This window comes from Amblyomma americanum, chromosome 1 (genome assembly GCF_052857255.1).
Source record: "Amblyomma americanum isolate KBUSLIRL-KWMA chromosome 1, ASM5285725v1, whole genome shotgun sequence".
Lineage (NCBI taxonomy): Eukaryota > Metazoa > Arthropoda > Arachnida > Ixodida > Ixodidae > Amblyomma > Amblyomma americanum.
The window spans coordinates 362,870,707-362,889,364 of NC_135497.1; the positions used below are offsets into that span (position 1 = coordinate 362,870,707).

Below are 18,658 nucleotides of genomic sequence, written 5' to 3' on the forward strand. Positions count from 1 at the left end.
GGCCAAGAAATTGCATTGAGCAAGTTGCACAAACATTTCTTCTCAATTGAGATTTAAATGTGTGTGTTGTGCAGTAAGACTACAAAAAAATTTCAGACAGAAGTACATAATTGTAAAAACCATGCTCAAGCTTGCTTGAGATTTGTCCCAATAGAAGTGCTTCATTTTTGGAAAAGTGTTTTGGAAAAGTGTTTTTCTTCTGTAGTTTATATTTCTTCTGCAATCACAAGTCCTATTTTGAAACAAGAAAGCAACACTTGAAATAATCTTCATTGGGTCACTGCAGCTCTGATTTAATTACCGCCAACTGAATCGTCAGCCTACAGCCCATTGCTAAAATTATTACTGACAGCTACCTGGAGAAACAGCAAAAAAAGTAAAGGTGTAAATGATATGGCATCGCTTAATCACTATCGAAGGAGCACAAGCCGTTTTTTGCACCTATTGTGCATCATTGTTCCTGTTAAAATCTATGAACTGTTGAATTGCAACAGCAGGAACTGCATGTGAAATGGAAACGGGCAGCTATACATACCTAAAAACACTAGCGCATACAACCAGAAAACGGGCTTTAGAGAGTGCTTGAATGATAGTGTGGCTCTGGTAATGAGCACCCCTCAGCAGTTTGGTGCTGATGACAGTGCCAATGGCAGTCCTTGACCTTAAATTAGTGTAGAGAAAGTGAGAAAGGTGAATGCCACTGCACGTAATCAACTAGACATGTCAGTTGCATAGTTTGTAGAAGTAGTACGAGTAGTCATTGTAAAGAATGTGGGGAATAACAGCGGGAAGGTCTTTTTTTTGCCGGACATGGCTCTTAAGAAGCATTTTTGTGGTGCTTTGTTACCACAGAAGAAAACGCACCCAGAGAGAAGCTTTGCACAAAGTAAGAAGCTGCAGCATTGTTGCTTCTATGTTTTTGTACATGCACCGTCATCTTCAGTATACCAACCAGCCCAACAGACGACTTTGTTAAGGGGGGACACCACAATTAAAACTACTTTCATTATTTATTCATGATATGCCACCAAATTTGCTACAGCTATGTAACTGTTTATGCTGATTTCATAACTTCATTTTGTTTTAAACTAGCTGGTATGACAGTTAGCACCCTCATTAGTCACGAATCATTACAATGAACACCCTCGTGAAGTAATTCTGTGCGCTTTAAATAATTAAGGAGAAAGTGCGCAAGTCTAGATTTCAGCATGTTTTCAAAGGTCTGCTGGGTACAATAAATATTAGTTTTGTTTTTGAAACCACCTAGTAATGTTAAAAATTATATTTAAAATTTACGATGTTTATTTACATGACTGTTTTTACAAAAAATAATTTTCAAAAACTAATAGTGGTATATACAGACAAATTAAAGCTTTATTGCAAGCCGCCGTGGTGGCTCAGTGGTTATGGTGCTCAAATGCTGACCTGACAGACAGACGCGGGTTCAATCCCAGCCGCAATTGCATTTCAATGGAGGTGTAATGCTAGGGGCCCGTGTACTGTGCAATGTCAGTGCACTTTAAGGAACCCCGGGTGGTCGAAATCATCCGGAGCCCTCCACTACACATCCCTCATAGCCTGAGTCGCTTTGGGACATTAAACCCCATAAACCAAATCAGAGCTATTAAATGTCTTAGGTGTCATGTGCAACAAATACAATCATTCTACTTTCATTGATTGCAAAATGCCGCAAGAGTAAGACACAGCAGCTGCACGAAAGGTGAAAGCTGAGAAAATCACCCTAAAATTTATTCCTGCGTTTGCCTCATTTGTCGCCTCGCATTTGTTTCGTTTTGGTCAGAGAAATGTGGCATTGCAACCAACAGAATTTCTAATGTTCTGACGTCTCCTCTTCATCGTGGTACTGAGATGGTAGTGCTCGGTCGTCGTAAACCAGGGTAATTCGCAGTACGCTGGGACCATCAGAAGTGCTATTCATTCACAATTTTCGACGCCCACACATAAAAAGAAGTCAGTTTCTAAATTTATGCTGCATATTTTGCTTTAGTTTTTCATCACAAGACAGATTAAGACCAGAGGTTTGTGGAAAAAAATTGAGAAATCGAAAATTTTTACCAAATTATCCATTTTACTTGCCGTGGCCCTCTTTACATGGGCGCAGAGACAAAATTTCGAACACAAACAAACTATGTGATTTTTTTCGTGAGCGTAAGTAGATGCCTTCTAGCAAGTTTCAGTCACAGGCGTTAAGTGGAGTATTATTTAATATGGCTTTGAACGCTGTCCAAGGAGCCACTCGGCATTTCCACTCGCATTGAGTGACGTCAAGGTGCACTTGCCCCAATTACTGTGACATCACTGAACCCAGTTCCAGTGATGGGATTGCTACGCCAATTGCGCTAAACTGCACCAAAGGCAAAGCCTGCTACATGTTGCTACATTACGACAAAATACGCGTAATCTGCGCCAAGCCTACGCCAATGCTCGTATTTACTTAACAAAATTCTCGGGCCGCATACTGCATATCAAGCTGGCCGGACCCGTTATCACCCTGCGTAATGAGAACATAGAAGCGGGTTAGGCCTGCAGTATGCAGGGATTTACTCTGGTCATCCCTTGGTGTGGAGCGCACGCTGGGAGTGCACATGGCAAAAACATTCACAAACAGCGCCAGTCTTGACTTCCATCTCCTTGCTCGGCTGAAGTGGGGAAACGGCACTCTACCGCAAAGTTCTCAGTGGGCGTCAGTTTTGGGGTTCGCTTCATTGCCATATCAGAAAGAGGCGGATAGTAATATTTTTCACTCGCGTCGAGCTGTCTCCCTGCTGCATGGTTCCAGTTTTCCAGTGCATATTCAACAGTACGCAACTTCAGTTTTGCATTGTAGCTTCTTCGCCTCGCGGGCGGTGTCATGTTGAGCAAAAACAATGCTCAAAGCGTGCGGAGTCATATACGAATGCAACGCTAAAATCGAAACTTTAGGGAATGGCTGGACTGGGTGCAGCGGCAGCTCGCACTTCGTGCCACCACCGCATTCACTCCGGTTGTTGCGAGATTACGTCAGCCCTAGGATAACATTTTGCAAAGATTTAGCATGGCGCATTTCCCCACCATTAACCGCATCAGCGGTGCATACGCAGATGGCCCTAAGCAGTGTACACTGGCCACTCCACAGGCTTAGTCGGGTCACCCCCCTCCACCAGAAGCGGATCATGGTTCCAATCACACTGTGCTAAAACTGTGTAATAACTTAATTCCTCTTTTTTACACATCGATTTTCTTTTCAAACATACTTGCAAGGAATGGCAAAAGGTGGTGCGTGGTGGCACGTCATTTTTCATTGTATATGAGTCGTACATAAGAAAAAAATTTTTAAAAGCGCGACTGATACACAAGAAAATATGGTATATATTTGTGCCAAACACTCAGCTTTGTGCGCCAAAAGGAAGGCAGTTTTTGGCTGCTCCAAAGTGACCTCAGCCAATCACATCACTGCAGCGGTTCAATAGGACAACCAGTCCTTGCTGGCGATGCAGACGTCATCAGAAATATGGTAGTTCAGGTTAGCCAGTCGACCATGACATCAGTGTGCACTTCAATGCTGGCACCAACTGAGGCTGAAACTGCTGGCTCAAAATCTTTTGTAAACAGTTATTCACACTGCGCTCTGGCATTTTGAGCTCATTTTTACTGTTACTAGACACGTATGTATTTTTCAAGGCAAAAAAAAGGGATACCCAAAAACTTTGTGTCTGTGCCCCTTTATGTGGCTGTGGAGAGCTTCATTACGCAACTGCATGTCAGCATGCCAATTGTATCTAATGTCTGCGGCAAGTTCGGTCATCCAACGAGGGCTTGTCACTCAGCCAAGGCTACCAATGCAAAGTGGAAGGACATTTCAAGTAGGCAGAAGCAAGGGTGACAAAAGCAGTCTGTTTCAACTAGATGCATGTAGTGTCCTTCTTAAAGAAGCTCCAAAAACCTCCGAGCACTTCACCTGTTCAGGCGGTGAAGCATCAAGTTTCTTCTGTTTGTAACATTAAGCCTGAAAGATTTCAAAGTAGGGTTTTCTTTTCTTTTACAGGATTGTTAGCAGTTCTTTGCTAAACATTTTTTTTGCATATTATTGTTACAGCTTTGTAGATGGCCTGGTTGCATTTGCTACATCACCTTTCCTATTGCTCTTTCCAGGTTCGAGCACTGCGTCTGACATTTGTGGGCGAAATGGGATGGGAGCTGCACATTCCATCGGTGTCATGTGTTCCGGTGTATACAGCCATCATTCAAGCAGGCAAAGCCTTTGGTCTGGTCAATGCTGGGTACCGAGCCATAGACTCACTGAGCATGGAGAAAGGCAAGTGCTGAGATGAGCATGGCTTTCTGTTGCATGATTCCCTTTTTGTTTGGTTTAACACTGTTAGGGACGTTGGGAGAAAGAGGTGATGTGAGAATGTAAAAGGCTCTAGCTGCAGTCTATACAGGTGTCGACAGTTGCTGGGAATGCATAAAGGCCCATAATTTTGCTTTGCTGCTACCGTGGCACATAATGCTGAAGAAAAGACATGAAATCTATTTTTGTGTTTTAAGAGGGCAAACAGTGAGAATAGCCGCCTGCTGCCACTGCATGATCTACAATCTTTAAGGTAAAAGACATTCTTGGAAGTATGATTGCCTTTCATTTATTTAGCATCTGTTCTATGAATTGTCTACTCTGTGAGTCTGTTGAAAGCAAACATTACCTTGCAGCAGCACCCACAACAGAATGTTACGAGTAGGCATCCCACAAGGAAAGGCTGACAAGTCCACCAAGCAGTTACGTACATATTGTAGGATGAGGTCGATAGAAAAAGACTTCGCCCGTACTGCTAATGTGTTGCAAAATAAATTAAATATATTTTGATAAGGATGAAAAGGGGAAACAGTACATGGGCGTACAGTAGTTTTTTTTTCTTCTTCTTCTTTCTTCCTCCTTGTTCCTCCTCTTCGGTTTCGAAGTCATCGCTGATGCGTAGGATGTCTTAGCCCGTAGGTAAATTTACTAAATATACTGCAGCGGCGGCCAAGTGCTTGAGCATCCGCCTCGCATGCGGGAGTTGCGGGGTTCGATCCCCAGTGCCGCCGGGTACCCACCGGTGATAAAATGGGTACAAGCTTTCCCCAGCCTGGTGCTCGGCTTCTTTAGAGTGAAATGCTTGGGAAATGGGTCTTCGACCCCACCCTGAGAAGTCGAAAACACCTTGTGCCGTGGCGCTCTTTGGCCACAAATGCCCTTGCGCCATTAAAATCCATAATCATCAAATTTACTAAATGTAAGGTAGGTCCTACTTAATTGTCAAGTTTTTCTGCCTACACTGGAAAATCCTGTATGTGCTGAAGGTTCTTGCATGGTTGTCTTGATTGTAGATTCTCGCCGCTACTTCTGTACCAATATGTAGTATCTTTTAACCTTCTCTTAAAATGCGATATGTTAATGATACATGTGCTGTCTGGTAGATGTCTGCCTATTGTGTTGTGTTCGGTTTATTATGTTGTTTGGCTGTGTTTCGCCTGTGGAAGCATGCTAGCCCCATCAAGCACTTTCAGAAAAATATTATAGACAATCGATGCAATTGATGCGGCAGTATATGCGTTAGCATTAGTGTTCGTCCTGGACGGAGCAGCTACTGTCGCTGACAGGTTTAGACCATGCGAGCGGGTGGCGTGATCCAGTCCACCAATTTTGCCGTGTGGCATGCCATGTACCCCCCTCCATTCTTCGGATCCAATCCAGCAATCACATGTGCCACATATTGCCCCCATCTCCACTCTCCCCCGCCTGCCACCCATTGCTTCCCACCCTCTCATTTTCTTCCCTCCAACTTTTCCTCTCACCTGAAAGTGGAAAGGGAGATTTAATTCTCTCCACTTTGTCACCTGCCAACCGAAGGCTTCAGATGAACTGACTGGCAAATTTTTTCCCAACGCATTGAAAAAGAAGCACCCTAGCAACTTTGGCACCCTATCTGAACTGCAGTATGTATTTTGGCGGGGCTAAGGTCAGCCCACGCCTTATTGGATGCATGCACAACTAGCAGGTTCAGGCAAGTTACACTTGAGACCTTTTTACTGTGAAGGCTGCTGTTACGACTAGTGGGCAGAGGACAGACATGTCACACAGCTATCTGCCCCTTTGCTTTCATTGCTGTAAAAAAAAACAACAGATTCTGCAAGCAGCCTGAGAATGCAATAACTAAACAGTCTCAAAGAAGCAGAATGGAGATTCATAGACTGATTCTTTTAGAAAATCGGGAATTGGGTCTCCTGTCAGCCCCAAATAATTGCAACCTATTGGGAGCATCCAGAAAGACTGGGGCGCAGCAGTGCGGTCCCGAGCAAAGTTGCCTTGAGCACTACCCATCCAGCAGCAAAGTAGTGTGTGCATTGCGCATAGCACATAGTGAATGTCCACAGTCTCCAAAGTTCTTGGGCTTTAATTGCTGACCTCTTTTAATGCATAGCCTTAGCAAACTGTCCGTCAACGGTGTCCTCTGAAGCCTCCACTGGCGAAGTGGAGAGAGATGAATCCTCCTCTCCACCTGTAGGGGAGAGGAGGGAGAGCCTGGAAGGTGACTGCCATGGGAAGAACCCAGAGGGTGGCTAGCGTGGACGGAGGAGGTTCTGACGCACTGAGGGAGCAGCTACCGTTGAAGGTGGAGGATGAGGAGGAGCTGAAAAGAGGAGCAGAGGTATCAGATCTGTGTGTGTGTGCCGAATGCCACACTTCTGTTGAAGTGGTTGTGCGCGAGCATTCCGTGATGGTTTAATGGCACTATGCGGTGCTTCAGTGGGTCTTATAGAAGCAGGACCTTCAACAAGTAGTGTACAAAGCATCGATGCAGTGAACCGCAAAGCGGTGCCTTTGGAGAGTACATCCATGGCAAACAGGAGATCTTGCTCTTGAGGGGAAGCAAGTAGTAGCGTCTTCTATATTCTACCTGAAGGAGCAATATGAATTCCTTCAGCTACTCATAGCCACCAAGAGAGAGAGATAGGTGAATGGAAAGGCAGGGAGGTTAACTAGTCGACGCCCAGTATGCTGCTGTACATGTGGGAAGGGGAACGGAGGGAGACATAGAAAGGGATATCACTTTTCATGTACCCACAGGCCATTACTAACAGGGTACACAGGGCACACGCTGAAAGTTTATAACCTTGAACTCAGTCCTGAGTCCTTTAGGAACTTGAAAAGTTCCTTCTTTTTTTATATTTTTTTAGCTGCCAAATGCTGTACAGAACACAAGGGCAAGATATACACAACCATAAGAAATGCGCAGTACATCTCACATAAATGAAGCCACTCACTTCAGCCTTTGTTTATATCAAGTGCAATCTCTGAGAGGTTTTGATGAACTAAGTACATCGCTGCAGTCGCGTCAGGTGCCCGAGAACTAGACGCTATTGAGGACACTAATCAAAGGATCACACAGACTACACGACAGTATAGTTAAAGAGTAAGCATCGCGAGTAGCTGCAGCTAAACTGCCATTTAGTCACTCCTTGTTAGATACAGTGCGTCTTATTTTCAGGCAGCTGTTTACTAGTCTTGCTTCAGCAGTACGACGCCTTTTGTTTTGTGTCTGCACACATCGTACTCTTCCCAAGTGATTAATCTTCAAGACACAGGGTCTGTATAAAAAGTATGGGGAAAAGCTTTGGAAAAACATAATTATTACAGATATCGGTACAATGCCTAGAAAGTCTTCAAAGTACATCCCTTGAGCATCGACACACTTTTGCCAACGGCTTTTCCATGACTCGAAGGCTCCCCGGAAGGTGGATTCTGGAGGGTCCTTAAGGGCACTCGTGCTTCTTTCACGGCACTTGAGGTCCCACAGTAATGTCCTTTGAGGGAGGATTTCACTTTTGGAAATAGGAAATATCCTGCTGGTGCCTAATCGGGACTTTAAGGGGGTTGGGGAATCGTTGCAATGCCGTTTCTCATCAGGTAGTCGCTGACCTTTGTGCAGGTGTGGCGGGTTGCATTGTCGTGATGCAATTTTCAATTTCCATGTCCGGCGATGGCTGGCCTCACCCGGTTGACCCATCTCTTCAGTCTTCTTAGCACTTATAGGTAAAAAGCACCATTCACTGTCTGTCCCTCAGGTACGAATTCATAGTGGACCACCCCCTTTGCGTCAAAGAAAAAGATGAGCAAGGCTTTCACTCTGGATTTGTTCATTCGAGCCTTTTTTGGATGAGGTGATGCCGGAGTGTGCCACTGGGAACTTTGCCGGTTTGTTTCTGGGTCGTATTCAAATATCCAAGTTTCGTCTCCCATGATTACGTTTTCCAGAAAGCCGGGGTCTTCTTCAACATGTTGCAGAAGGTCTTCGCAAGCAGACACTTGCCTCTGCTTTTACTCCCCCGTCAATACCTTTGGGATGGGTTTAGCGCATATCTTTCGCATTGCCAAATTTTCAGTGATAGTGCTGTGCACTGTCATCTTATCAACGCCTGTTTCATCTGCAACCATTCGCACGCTTAAATGACGGTCTGAATTCAGCACTTCATGCACACATTGCATGTTGTCGTCGGTCTTGACGTCGACGGCCGTCCAGCGCGGGGCTCGTCCTCCACGCTCTCTTGGCCATCTTTGAAGAGCTTGTGCCACTTAAAAACTACAGTTTGTAACATGCTTCCATCCTTGAACACTTGGCGAATCATGCTCAACATCTCCGTGCCTGATTTCTCAAGTCCAACTCAAAATTTGATGGTGTACCGCTGTTCAATTGCTCGCTGCATTTTGCGCTTGCACCCAGTCACTCGACAGGGGTCCACTAAAAACATGATCTAGCCTGAACAAACGCTCACAGATGACTGGCGCTTGGGGCATCTTGCAGATCACATCCGCCCCCACTGCACATGCGCGGTGCGAGCGTGCTGCGATGTACAATGACGTCAGGAAAAAATTGTTCCCGATACTTTTTATACGAACCCTGTAATACACATAGCATTCATTGAGTGCTAGCACTTATGTTGACTGAAGTAGCTCTACATTAAAAAAATACTTAAAAATTTGAAGTATAAGAGAGTGCACTTTAACACAATCACACTCATATGCCGCAGGCGCCATCGCTTTACCGCGCTGTGCAAGCTTGGGCTCTCTTTTGACTCGTCGAAAATGTGCTTACTTGCACATAGCTTTGTTCCTTTATATGTGCTGACATCACAAAAAAGCCAGTGCAGTTGACGCTTCGAACACCAGTAATGCTTGCTGCCATCGTGCGCCTTTTGACACATACGACTTAACAGCCAGCGGCGGTCTGTAGGCAAGCACCCTTGAGAGCATGGATGCAGCTGTTCATGGCGCTGCCACATCTGTTTGCTGCTCCCTCTTCAGGTGTTGCACAGTCCGAATAGCTTCACTCCAAAAGTCCTCTTTGGTGGTGCATTGATATAGTATTTTATTTGAAACATTGAATATTGAGCAAAATCTTTCTTTATTTAGCTCTAATTGAAGTACGTCTTTTTCTATCAAGCCGTTTATCTTTTCTGTACAAGGAAAAGCCTGGAATGCTGAAGAGCAATTATTCAGACATAGCTAACGGTTCACAGATTAAAAGCGTTAGCTCAGAAATATCCCACCGAGTTGAGTTGAGGTTGTGGTTAGCAATTGGTGAGATTAGCCTTGCGATTATTCTGCCAGCAATTGCTCCAGTGTAGCAACGTTTAGGTGCTAAGCAAGCACGGGAATTTAAGGCGATATATGTTCTGTGACCCGGATAGATCTGCAGTCTATGACTTGGCAGATATACGTTGCCATGCACACAGTCACCGACAATAGTAATCAACTGCTGCTTTTATTATCTAGAATCCAGATCAGAGTTGTGAAGGAATTTTAGAAGAAAGTGGGAAGCCTATTTCCTAAATGTCTGGTTTCCACACAGGTAAATAATGTCTTAATGGGAACCATATGGCACTCCCGCCCTCTTGAGCGAAGTGAGTAGGACACAGCTCTCCACATTGTAATCTGGGCAGCGCCTAAGGTAATCACACACCATACGAAGAACACAGTGGGGACGATACCACGCCTGTCTTATGCATCTACGCTGGGGTAACGAGCAGAAACCGTGTGAATGCAGTGTAGCAAAGTGGCGTGAGGTCTCTCTAGTCCCATGGTAACAAATTGCTGGTTGGGTGGACAGCACGGGGATCTCGAATGGCTGAGCACCATTTCTTTGAAAAATCTCTTGGCATTTTGAGGACTTTTCTCGGTGGATTCCCAGACAGAACTTTATAGGTGAGGCTGTCTGCCACCTCGTTGGCCAGGACTCTCTTGTGCGAGGGTACCTATTGGAAACATATGGGGAAACTTTTGCTGAGCAGGTTCTGCAACAGGCGCAGAGAGCTAACAGACAGGAAACCACACTAGAACCTTTGAAGGGCAGATTGTGAATCCGTCAGGATGATAACAAGCGAGCCGAACAAGATCGCAGCTTCCATAATGCCGTTTCAATGGCAGTGCTTTTAGCCATTGTGGAGTACACAGCTAGAGTGAGGCAGACAGAGCAAGCAGTATTTAAAGATGGAATATCAAATCAAATGCCGCTGCGCTAGCTCCACTGACCTTGTCCACAGAACCTTCGGTGAAAACTTGGAGATGGTGAGCGTATTCTGTTTTAGAATACTCCCGTACAAACGAGCACATTTCTGCCAGAGGAGTGCTCCACTTAATGCCAACACAAGGAATGGTCAATGTACGGTTGAGGCTCAAATGGCCAAAGTGGGTTTAACCGCTGGCTTTGTCTCCAAAAGTTAGGTAGTATCCCATCTTTTGTGCACATCAAACCACTACCTTATATTCTCTGCCACCTCTCAAAGCTCTTTTTTAAAGGTGCAGTGAAGATTAGCACTTTTTTTATCGGTGTATATATTTAAGCACTGCACAGTCAAGAAAGGTGTGTATGTCGTCTCAAAGGTTTTCTTTCGGGCTATGCCAGCAATGTGACAAAACTGAATCATCATGCCAGCCACACAGAAAGGCACGATAGGTGACATCTGGGTGTGTTGTGTTTTAGCATCTGACACAAGACTGCTCGTGAGTAACAAAGAAGTCATGGTGTTCACAACTAGAAGCAGGTTTAATAAGGTGTAAAATGGTGAAAGCACCTTTCCCCCCCACCTGGTGTAGCGTAGAATTTTTGTTAAGAAATCAGTCTTTTATTTTTTTGTGCGTGATGTGCCTTGTGTGTGTGATCAATAGCTTTTTAATTGTTGATGGTCCACTTTTAGCTATGAGTCACACTCTGGATCAGTTCTGTGGCTCCTCAAAGGGGTTAACACACCGAATTTTCGATGGTGTGTATGATTAGTAAACAGGGATCACCACAAGTCACAGAATGATGTCACAAGTAGGTTTGAGTCACGTGAGGCATACAAAAGCTGCAGTATAATAGCTGTTCGTTTACTTGCTGTCATTCCGGCTCCTGGAGCAGGCTAGCTTGTGGGTTGGAGGGAATAAAATGACGACGCAGTGATTATAATACAGTTCTTGCGTGCCTTGCATGATCTCAACTTTACTTGTAATGTCATAGTCACTATCTGGCTACTTGAACAAAATCTGAAATTACATGACATAAGAAATTCTTTAATAAATTATTTACCCACTGAAGGGAAATTGCACGTTGGCGTTCATGTCAACTAACGTCTGGCACATCAGTGCACACAAGCAGAACAAAAGTTTGGTGTCTCCAGTGACGTGCAGCGAAAAGTCGTTTTTGCATTTTGCTGGCATCGAAACCTTGACTGTCTCCTTGGAGAGCTGCTCATAGATCGGTCTATGGGAACAGTGGCCTCGTGCTTTGGGGTTCCCTTCCATAGTGGACTGCACAGCCCTATAGTCGGATACAACTCAAGACTGAAGCAGCAAAGCCTCTCAAAGGAAGCCGTCTGACCAATGGCGTCGACCAATTTTCATGATGCCACGGTTAATCCGACTAACCTGTCCATGGTTATTCCCCATTCATATTCCACCACCTGCAATTTCAGGCTCGTCAGCCCAAGGAGCTCGGTCAAAGATGAGAATCGGTCGACGCCATTGGCTGCAGGGGCTCTTTTGCGAGGCATTTGCGCTTCGTTCCTGAGCTGTAGCCAGCTATAGATGTGTTGATCTTTGCAAACACCTCCGTCAACAACATGACATGCTACAAAGAAAGAGTACTCTTTTGTGAGTGTTGCAACCTGTCACCACCCGTTTCAAAGGGGACACTCCTAACGTCCTTCCGTCCATCCATCCACCTCCATCCATCCATCTGTCCATTCATCCATCATTGCGTGGCCATCAGCTCATCTTTTCTGTGTGTGGACGATTCGCAATGTGTCGTTCAATGACTATGGCCATCGCCTAGCGCTGCTGCTCATACACCCACAGCAAGACTTGGTGCCAGAGCGGCGTATGGCTCAATTGCGGCCGCTTCAGTGTTCAGTCACCTCTCGTTATCATACAATTAGACCTGCGCTACTGCACTGCACAGTGGCGCCTAGCTGCATTTCTGAGGTGCTGAATCTTGTGACAAGTGAGAGACGTACCCTACAACACCCTTTTCTGTTCCACAGCTCCTACCATGCAGGTTTTCACTGAACTGATTTAGATGAATGATAGCGAAGCAAGCGTCAGCAGCTTCTTCACTGAAACCACGCTAGAAAAACTAACTTCGCATGCAAAATAGTTCGGATAGATTCTTCTACAGTAAAAGGCTGAGTGGTTATGGCGCTCGGCTGCTGGCCCGAAAGATGTGGGTTCGATCCCGGCCGCGGCGGTGGAATTTCGATGGAGGCTAGAGGCCCGTGTGCTCTGCGATGTCAGTGCTCGTTAAAGAACCCCAGGTGGTCGAAATTTCCGGAGCCCTTCACTACGGCGTCTCTCATAACCTGAGTCGCTTTGGAACGTTAAACCCCCATAAACCATGAACCAATCTCCTACAGTAAAAGCTCGTTAATTCGAACTTCACGGGACCGGGAAAAAAGCTTTAATTATTCGATGTTCAAATTATCGAATGGCCTTGAGAAAACTGACAAGAACCATTTGTATTATGGCATATGCACCATATATACTCGCATAACGAACCCACTCGCATAATGAACCCACCCACCCCCGATTTTTGCCTAAGAATTTAAAAAAAAAGTGCCAGTCGTTAACGCTTTCCTCTGTTTCCCACCGTCATAGTCCACAATGCATTTCTTGGCAGTGCACCAAGATGCTGCGCAGCGATAACATCACGGTGTGTTTACCTTTTGAAGTTAGCTCTAGCAAGGGGGAGAAGCGAACTTTGCAGAGTGCCAGCACTTGTCCGGTTGTGCAAAGCCTCGTTTTCAGTACGTTCGCCTTAAGGGCGACCCACATGGAGCGAACATGCGCTGCGGAATTTCAGCGGCGCGGCCGGAACGTTGATGCACCGCCGCCGTGCAGAACCACAAGCGGCGGAAAACGGGCAGCTGCTGCCAGACCGCTGCTGCCAGGATCTAGAAACGGCATGATTCCATATGCTAAGTAAAATGCTGGAAAGAACAGCTGTGCATTTACAGTTAAGCTATTATTTATTCAGTGACGACAAAGAGGTCGAATTATTCTTTGTGACCCCTTTCTGAACCAAAATAGTTAACCTGTTCGAACCTCCCGCGCTTCCTGACTTCAACCGGCGCATAGTGGCTAAGCTTGAAAATCCAGAAGCATTCTGAAAATCTGGCACGTTTCATCGCTAAAATTTTGTGCTGCGGGCATCTTCAGACAAAGCAAAAGCTTCGTGTGACTTTTGTTTGCCGTGAATATGAGGCACAGTGTAGTGGCAACGGCGAGTTCATGGTGAAGCGAGAGGCCGCTTCGGCAGGCGCGGCCATGTTGTAGAAGTGGGCAGAAGTCAGACACGGTCGCGCCCTGATTGGTCCGCGCTGACATCCCACATTGCCCGCTTCTGGCCAGCGGCTGACCGCCGGGCGATGCTAAAAGCCAGCATCATGATCGCGGCTGACCGCGTGCTTTCGTTGGCGACTGATGGGTGGAAGGATGAACGACACTCGCAGAAAAAAAAAAAAGTTTTTCGCACGTAATTTGTAGCGCCCGTCCAAAGGCATAGCCTTTCACGGGCATTAGCTAGGACCGCACCGACAGTGTTTATCCATATTTCCGAATTAACAGGGCTCGAATTAATGAGTATCTAGTTGCGAGTTTCGGAGGCTGCGCGGAAATGAGGGTAGGCAGCCACCACCGTGGCCGCCAACCCCTACCCTCCGGCGCTGCCGGCCACCGCACCGGTGATGGCGCCATTTAGGCTTTACCCACTCTTCCACGGTTTTATCTGGTTCCATCTTCTGTCCCCATTTAGGACGTGCACAGCCTCCAACTATGCGGAGGTGCTTTTTTTTTTTTGGCCACCTGCTGTGTGCCAAGCCGCCCAGACGCGGCGGCGCGTAGTTCGAATTATCCGTAGTGGAACCGACTCGCTTTAGAATTAACGGGCTTTTTTATGCACAGATATCTATGGAGCTTGGCTGGACCAAGTAGTGTAGTTCGAATTATCCGAAAATTCGAATTATCGAGGTTGGAATTAACGAGCTTTCACTGTATTGGCCAGCTTTGTGAGCCACTTCTTGGCGATGGGTGAAATTTTCTGCAATCCAGAGACCCCAGTACAGGGGTGGCGGAGGTGAATCCTCCCCAACATTTCTCCAAAGGTGGAAGCACCCTCCCCTCCACCATACCTCAACCGCTCGCACTCAGATCAGATTTATGAAAAATGCTTTAATTCTACTACGTTATTACTGTAAAGCACAGTGGGGCTGAGCTTGTTGGCTTCATAGCCATTCATAAACCATTTCGTTTGATCGAGTAACCTAAGCTAATCGTGTCAAAACAGAAGAAATTGATTGACCGACCCCTGCTCATGAGCATGATTAGCAGAATTGAAACAGACTAGTGCAAACTATTTAATGCAGTTTTTCACGCCTTGTGTGTGCATCTTTATAAAGCTTCCCATTTCATTTCAAGTTTTATGTGGATTAACAAATACACCTTTGAAGGATGCAAAAAAAGAAAAATATAAACAAAAATACATGATTTAATATGTAAATAAAGCATGAATAATTAACAAAACAAACTCTAAATCTTGCACCCCGCTCAAAAAAAAGTTCCGGAGTCCCTGCTGCAAACCCAGAATGTGAGCCACGTACTGAGTGACAGTGCTTCGGTGGACCTCAGCTCATCGCGCGGCGTGTCGCCACGAATTATCGTCTCATGCGGTTAGCGCTTTAGTGGCATTGTCCAATCGCTCGGAAATTCGCCATAAAGATGAGGCACTAAGAGAGATAAGTGGTGCTTCCTGGAAACGTGCTATACATATATATGTTATTTATGTACAGGCTACAAGGAGGCTCACTTGCGATGGTGAAAATTTTGCGCAATAAAGCAAATAATGAATGAAGAGCGGGTACCTCGCTCTCAGTGCCCGTGTGCTTCACGGCACTCTTGGACACCTAGTCGCATCACCTCTAGGTTGTGGAGGGCCATGTTAAGCGCATGGCGCCGTCTGCAACGTCTGCTAAGCATGCAGATGGTCTTTATGCATGAATGCACTCGTACATGCTTACAAGACGCAAGTTTCCAGTAAGAATGCAAGCAGTGCCTTGTAAACATGCCGGTGTTGCCCTTTGGCGCAGTGTGGGACGGCCTGTGCCGCACATGTCTGTACGGTGGTCGGGAGGCTGATAGAAGCGCCTCAAGATTGCTTCATTACTGCTGCATCGATTTATTCCTGCCTTCATTGCCTTAAATGGCTTTGTATAAATACTGGGAAATTACCTCAAAGTATAAATATCTCTAAGCAGTCAGCCCGTTGCCGTTCCAACAGTTGAAGTGGGGCATGCAAGAAATTTATATCCTTTCTTGTTCGCCTATGCGAAGTTTCCTGTTGGATCAATACTTCATCATTTTTATAAACTGATGGAAGTTTGTTAATGGGGGCTCCTTTATTTTTCGCTCTACGCTGAGGAATGGAATTCACACGCCACACTTCGTGTTGTATCCCTCGCAGTTGTATGTGCAGGCTGTTTTCCTCGTCGGTCACTCAGATCAGATTTATGAAAAATGCTTCAATTCTACTGCGTTATTATTGTAGAGCACAGTAACGTCTCCGTTGGCCTCAGACGTGTCGCTTCACATCTTGACATCGTCTGCAGTGAACAGAACGCCAGCGTTTGCTGTGGCTGTGTGGAGGCATATGCAGATCTCAGGCAAGCACAACATGCTGGCCTCCACCGTGTGCTCATGGTCCAGGTTGTACTATGACAAAAAAAAGTGTTCTAGCTGGAACCAGAGAACACGCTGTTCGGTGTTTGGATAAGCACCACAGCCAGCGCTTATTGGGGGCAGTGCTGGCTTAGCACAACCTTCACACTTTTGTGGGGAAAGTGACGTCACTGCGCCATCGCCTGTGGGAATGCCGTGTAAAGGCACATTGCAGACAACTTTGTACACTTCCAGGAATGAAGTGGCAAATGCACCTAAAAGAAGGCCAACCAGCGAACGGCTTTGACCGATTGTCATGACGTCGCAGTTCATCCTATGGAGAGGCATTTGCTGCTTCGTTCTTGGGTTGTAGCCGACTGTAGTAAAATTCACTTTTAGGCTTTCTGTGGCTTTGTTGACATTCGTTTGGCAGTGTAAGAACGTACTCAATGCTGGGTCCAGACTGGCCCAGGCTTTGCGCTCGAGTATCTTCGATTTCTTTAAAAAAAAAAAATCATCGTTTATTGCGATGCTACAACAAACAATATTCCAGTTTGTTTTGGGGCAAAACTTTTTTTTTCTTGCCGTGGCTGCCATCTTATATTTGCAAACGCTAGCAAAACCTAGTCGAACAAAAAAAATTAACAAAATATTTTATGCATGACTATAAAATTTTAGAGCATTAGCTGTTATTTTTTTATGTGACTAAAAGCCGTTATGCTTTCATACGTAAGACTTGAAATGAGGTTGAAATGAGCGTAAGTAGTGTCAGAAAAGAAATTCCAAAGTTGAGAAAAGTTGCTTTCTGCGGCATATTCAGCCATCAATCACATAGTGAGGTGGTCCTAGTAAAAATATAAAAGGTTTTAGTTTGCACATTCAGTGGCATTTATTTCAGGAAGTTTAATCGGAACAATTTGTTTTAAGCGAGACTTAAGCACCCATGCCCTACTCCAGTGTTGCTCAATGCTGCTTTTCACTGCAATGAATATCTATCTCTTCTTGCCAGACAGCGAGCATCCTGCTAAACATAGAAATATTATGTTTTGCCATGGTTACCATCAAAAAGCTATGTCACAAATAGATAAAAAAGGGGCATGGCAGCCACCACCTGGTTTTGAAAAAGGTTAACTTCGGGTAGGAAAACGTCACCCATGGACAAAATAGTCATTGGTTCTTGTTTAGAAAGAGGCAGGAGTGTCTAATCGCACACATTAAAACAAGAAATTGATGTTCTTCAATATTTTTGCGAACCCTGTTTCCTTAAGCATTGTTTTACGCAAAAGGCGCCAGTGTGCTGCGTGATGTCATTGCATGCTAAAGATCACCTGCTGGTAAGCCGTACGTCCACCACGGCACCTGTTCCTCTGGTTCTTCTTTCATTCCCACCTTCCTCCCTTCCTTCACAGCTTGGTTGAAGTGTTCATCGAAAAGTGAGACAGTTACTGCACCTTTCATTTCCTCAAAAGCTCATTTTCTGAAAATGTCCGATTTGCTGTTCCTCTTGGTGTTCTGCGACGTTCTGATTGAAACTTTTCGCGTATATCTTCAGTGGCTTGGAAGTTAATTTTAACAAAGCAGAACCTCGATATGGTGAGATCGTCCGAACTGCTAGAGAACTTCACTGTATCAGTAAATTCATACCACTAGGGAACTTCCTTTTGCATTCAGAGTCATGGATCATTACAAGATGCACAGATTTCATTTTATGCGATAGCATAGTAGCCTCACTGGAGCAAAAAGCGGGCAGTGGCCGTCAGGCATTGCCCAGAAAAATCCCGATTGGCTGACGGGCAGTTACGTCATCGGTGACGTCACCGGAACATAGAAATCCTGTTGGCTGGAGGTATGTGATGTCACCAGACCAGCTTCGTCTGTTTGAAGCCTCCACCTGTCAACCGTGGCATGTGGTAAGGGGTGTGCGGGAAAAGCAACTGGGGTCTCACAAGCCCCCACCAGTCACTTCCGGCAAAGGCATCAGCAGCTTCGAATATGCTATTGCATTGCCAACACTTAATAGAATTAGGTGTCCCTGTGTTTTTTGGTTTGAAGAACAAGCCACCTGCGCAAGCAAGCCGAGCGTTTCAGTTTCTCCTGTTTTAAGGGCCATTACTTTCACATTATTGTAGATTCTTACTTCAGCGGCAGCACCTTATGGCACCAAGATGTCATACTATGTTTTGCCACTTGTTTGCGGGCCAGCCATCGGAGTCTCACTGTCACATTACACGAGTTCTTCAAAACTGCATGGCATTTCAAGCTTTCAGGAGCCAGTTCCAGTCTCAGTACCTCACGCGCCGACATTTTCAGTGTCACGGGCATTCCCACTGGCGAAAAGGCCGGGCTTCAAAATGCAGGAAGGAGTTGTTTGACGACAGACAGAGATTTTACTTGACATCATGCATACCATGTCAGGACAAAAAGTCGAAGAATCGGGGC

General features: G+C 45.5%; 1 protein-coding gene across 2 annotated transcripts in view; it reads left to right on the forward strand.

Annotated features, from left to right (window-relative positions):
• Positions 1-18,658, forward strand: part of LOC144115618 (sarcosine dehydrogenase, mitochondrial-like) — a 104,608-nt gene that overhangs the window by 54,255 nt on the left and 31,695 nt on the right. For both annotated transcript variants that reach the window (XM_077650038.1, XM_077650039.1), the window contains exon 17: positions 4,153-4,315. In XM_077650038.1, coding sequence (XP_077506164.1) covers positions 4,153-4,315 — 163 coding nt within the window. The remainder of the gene's footprint in view (positions 1-4,152; positions 4,316-18,658) is intronic.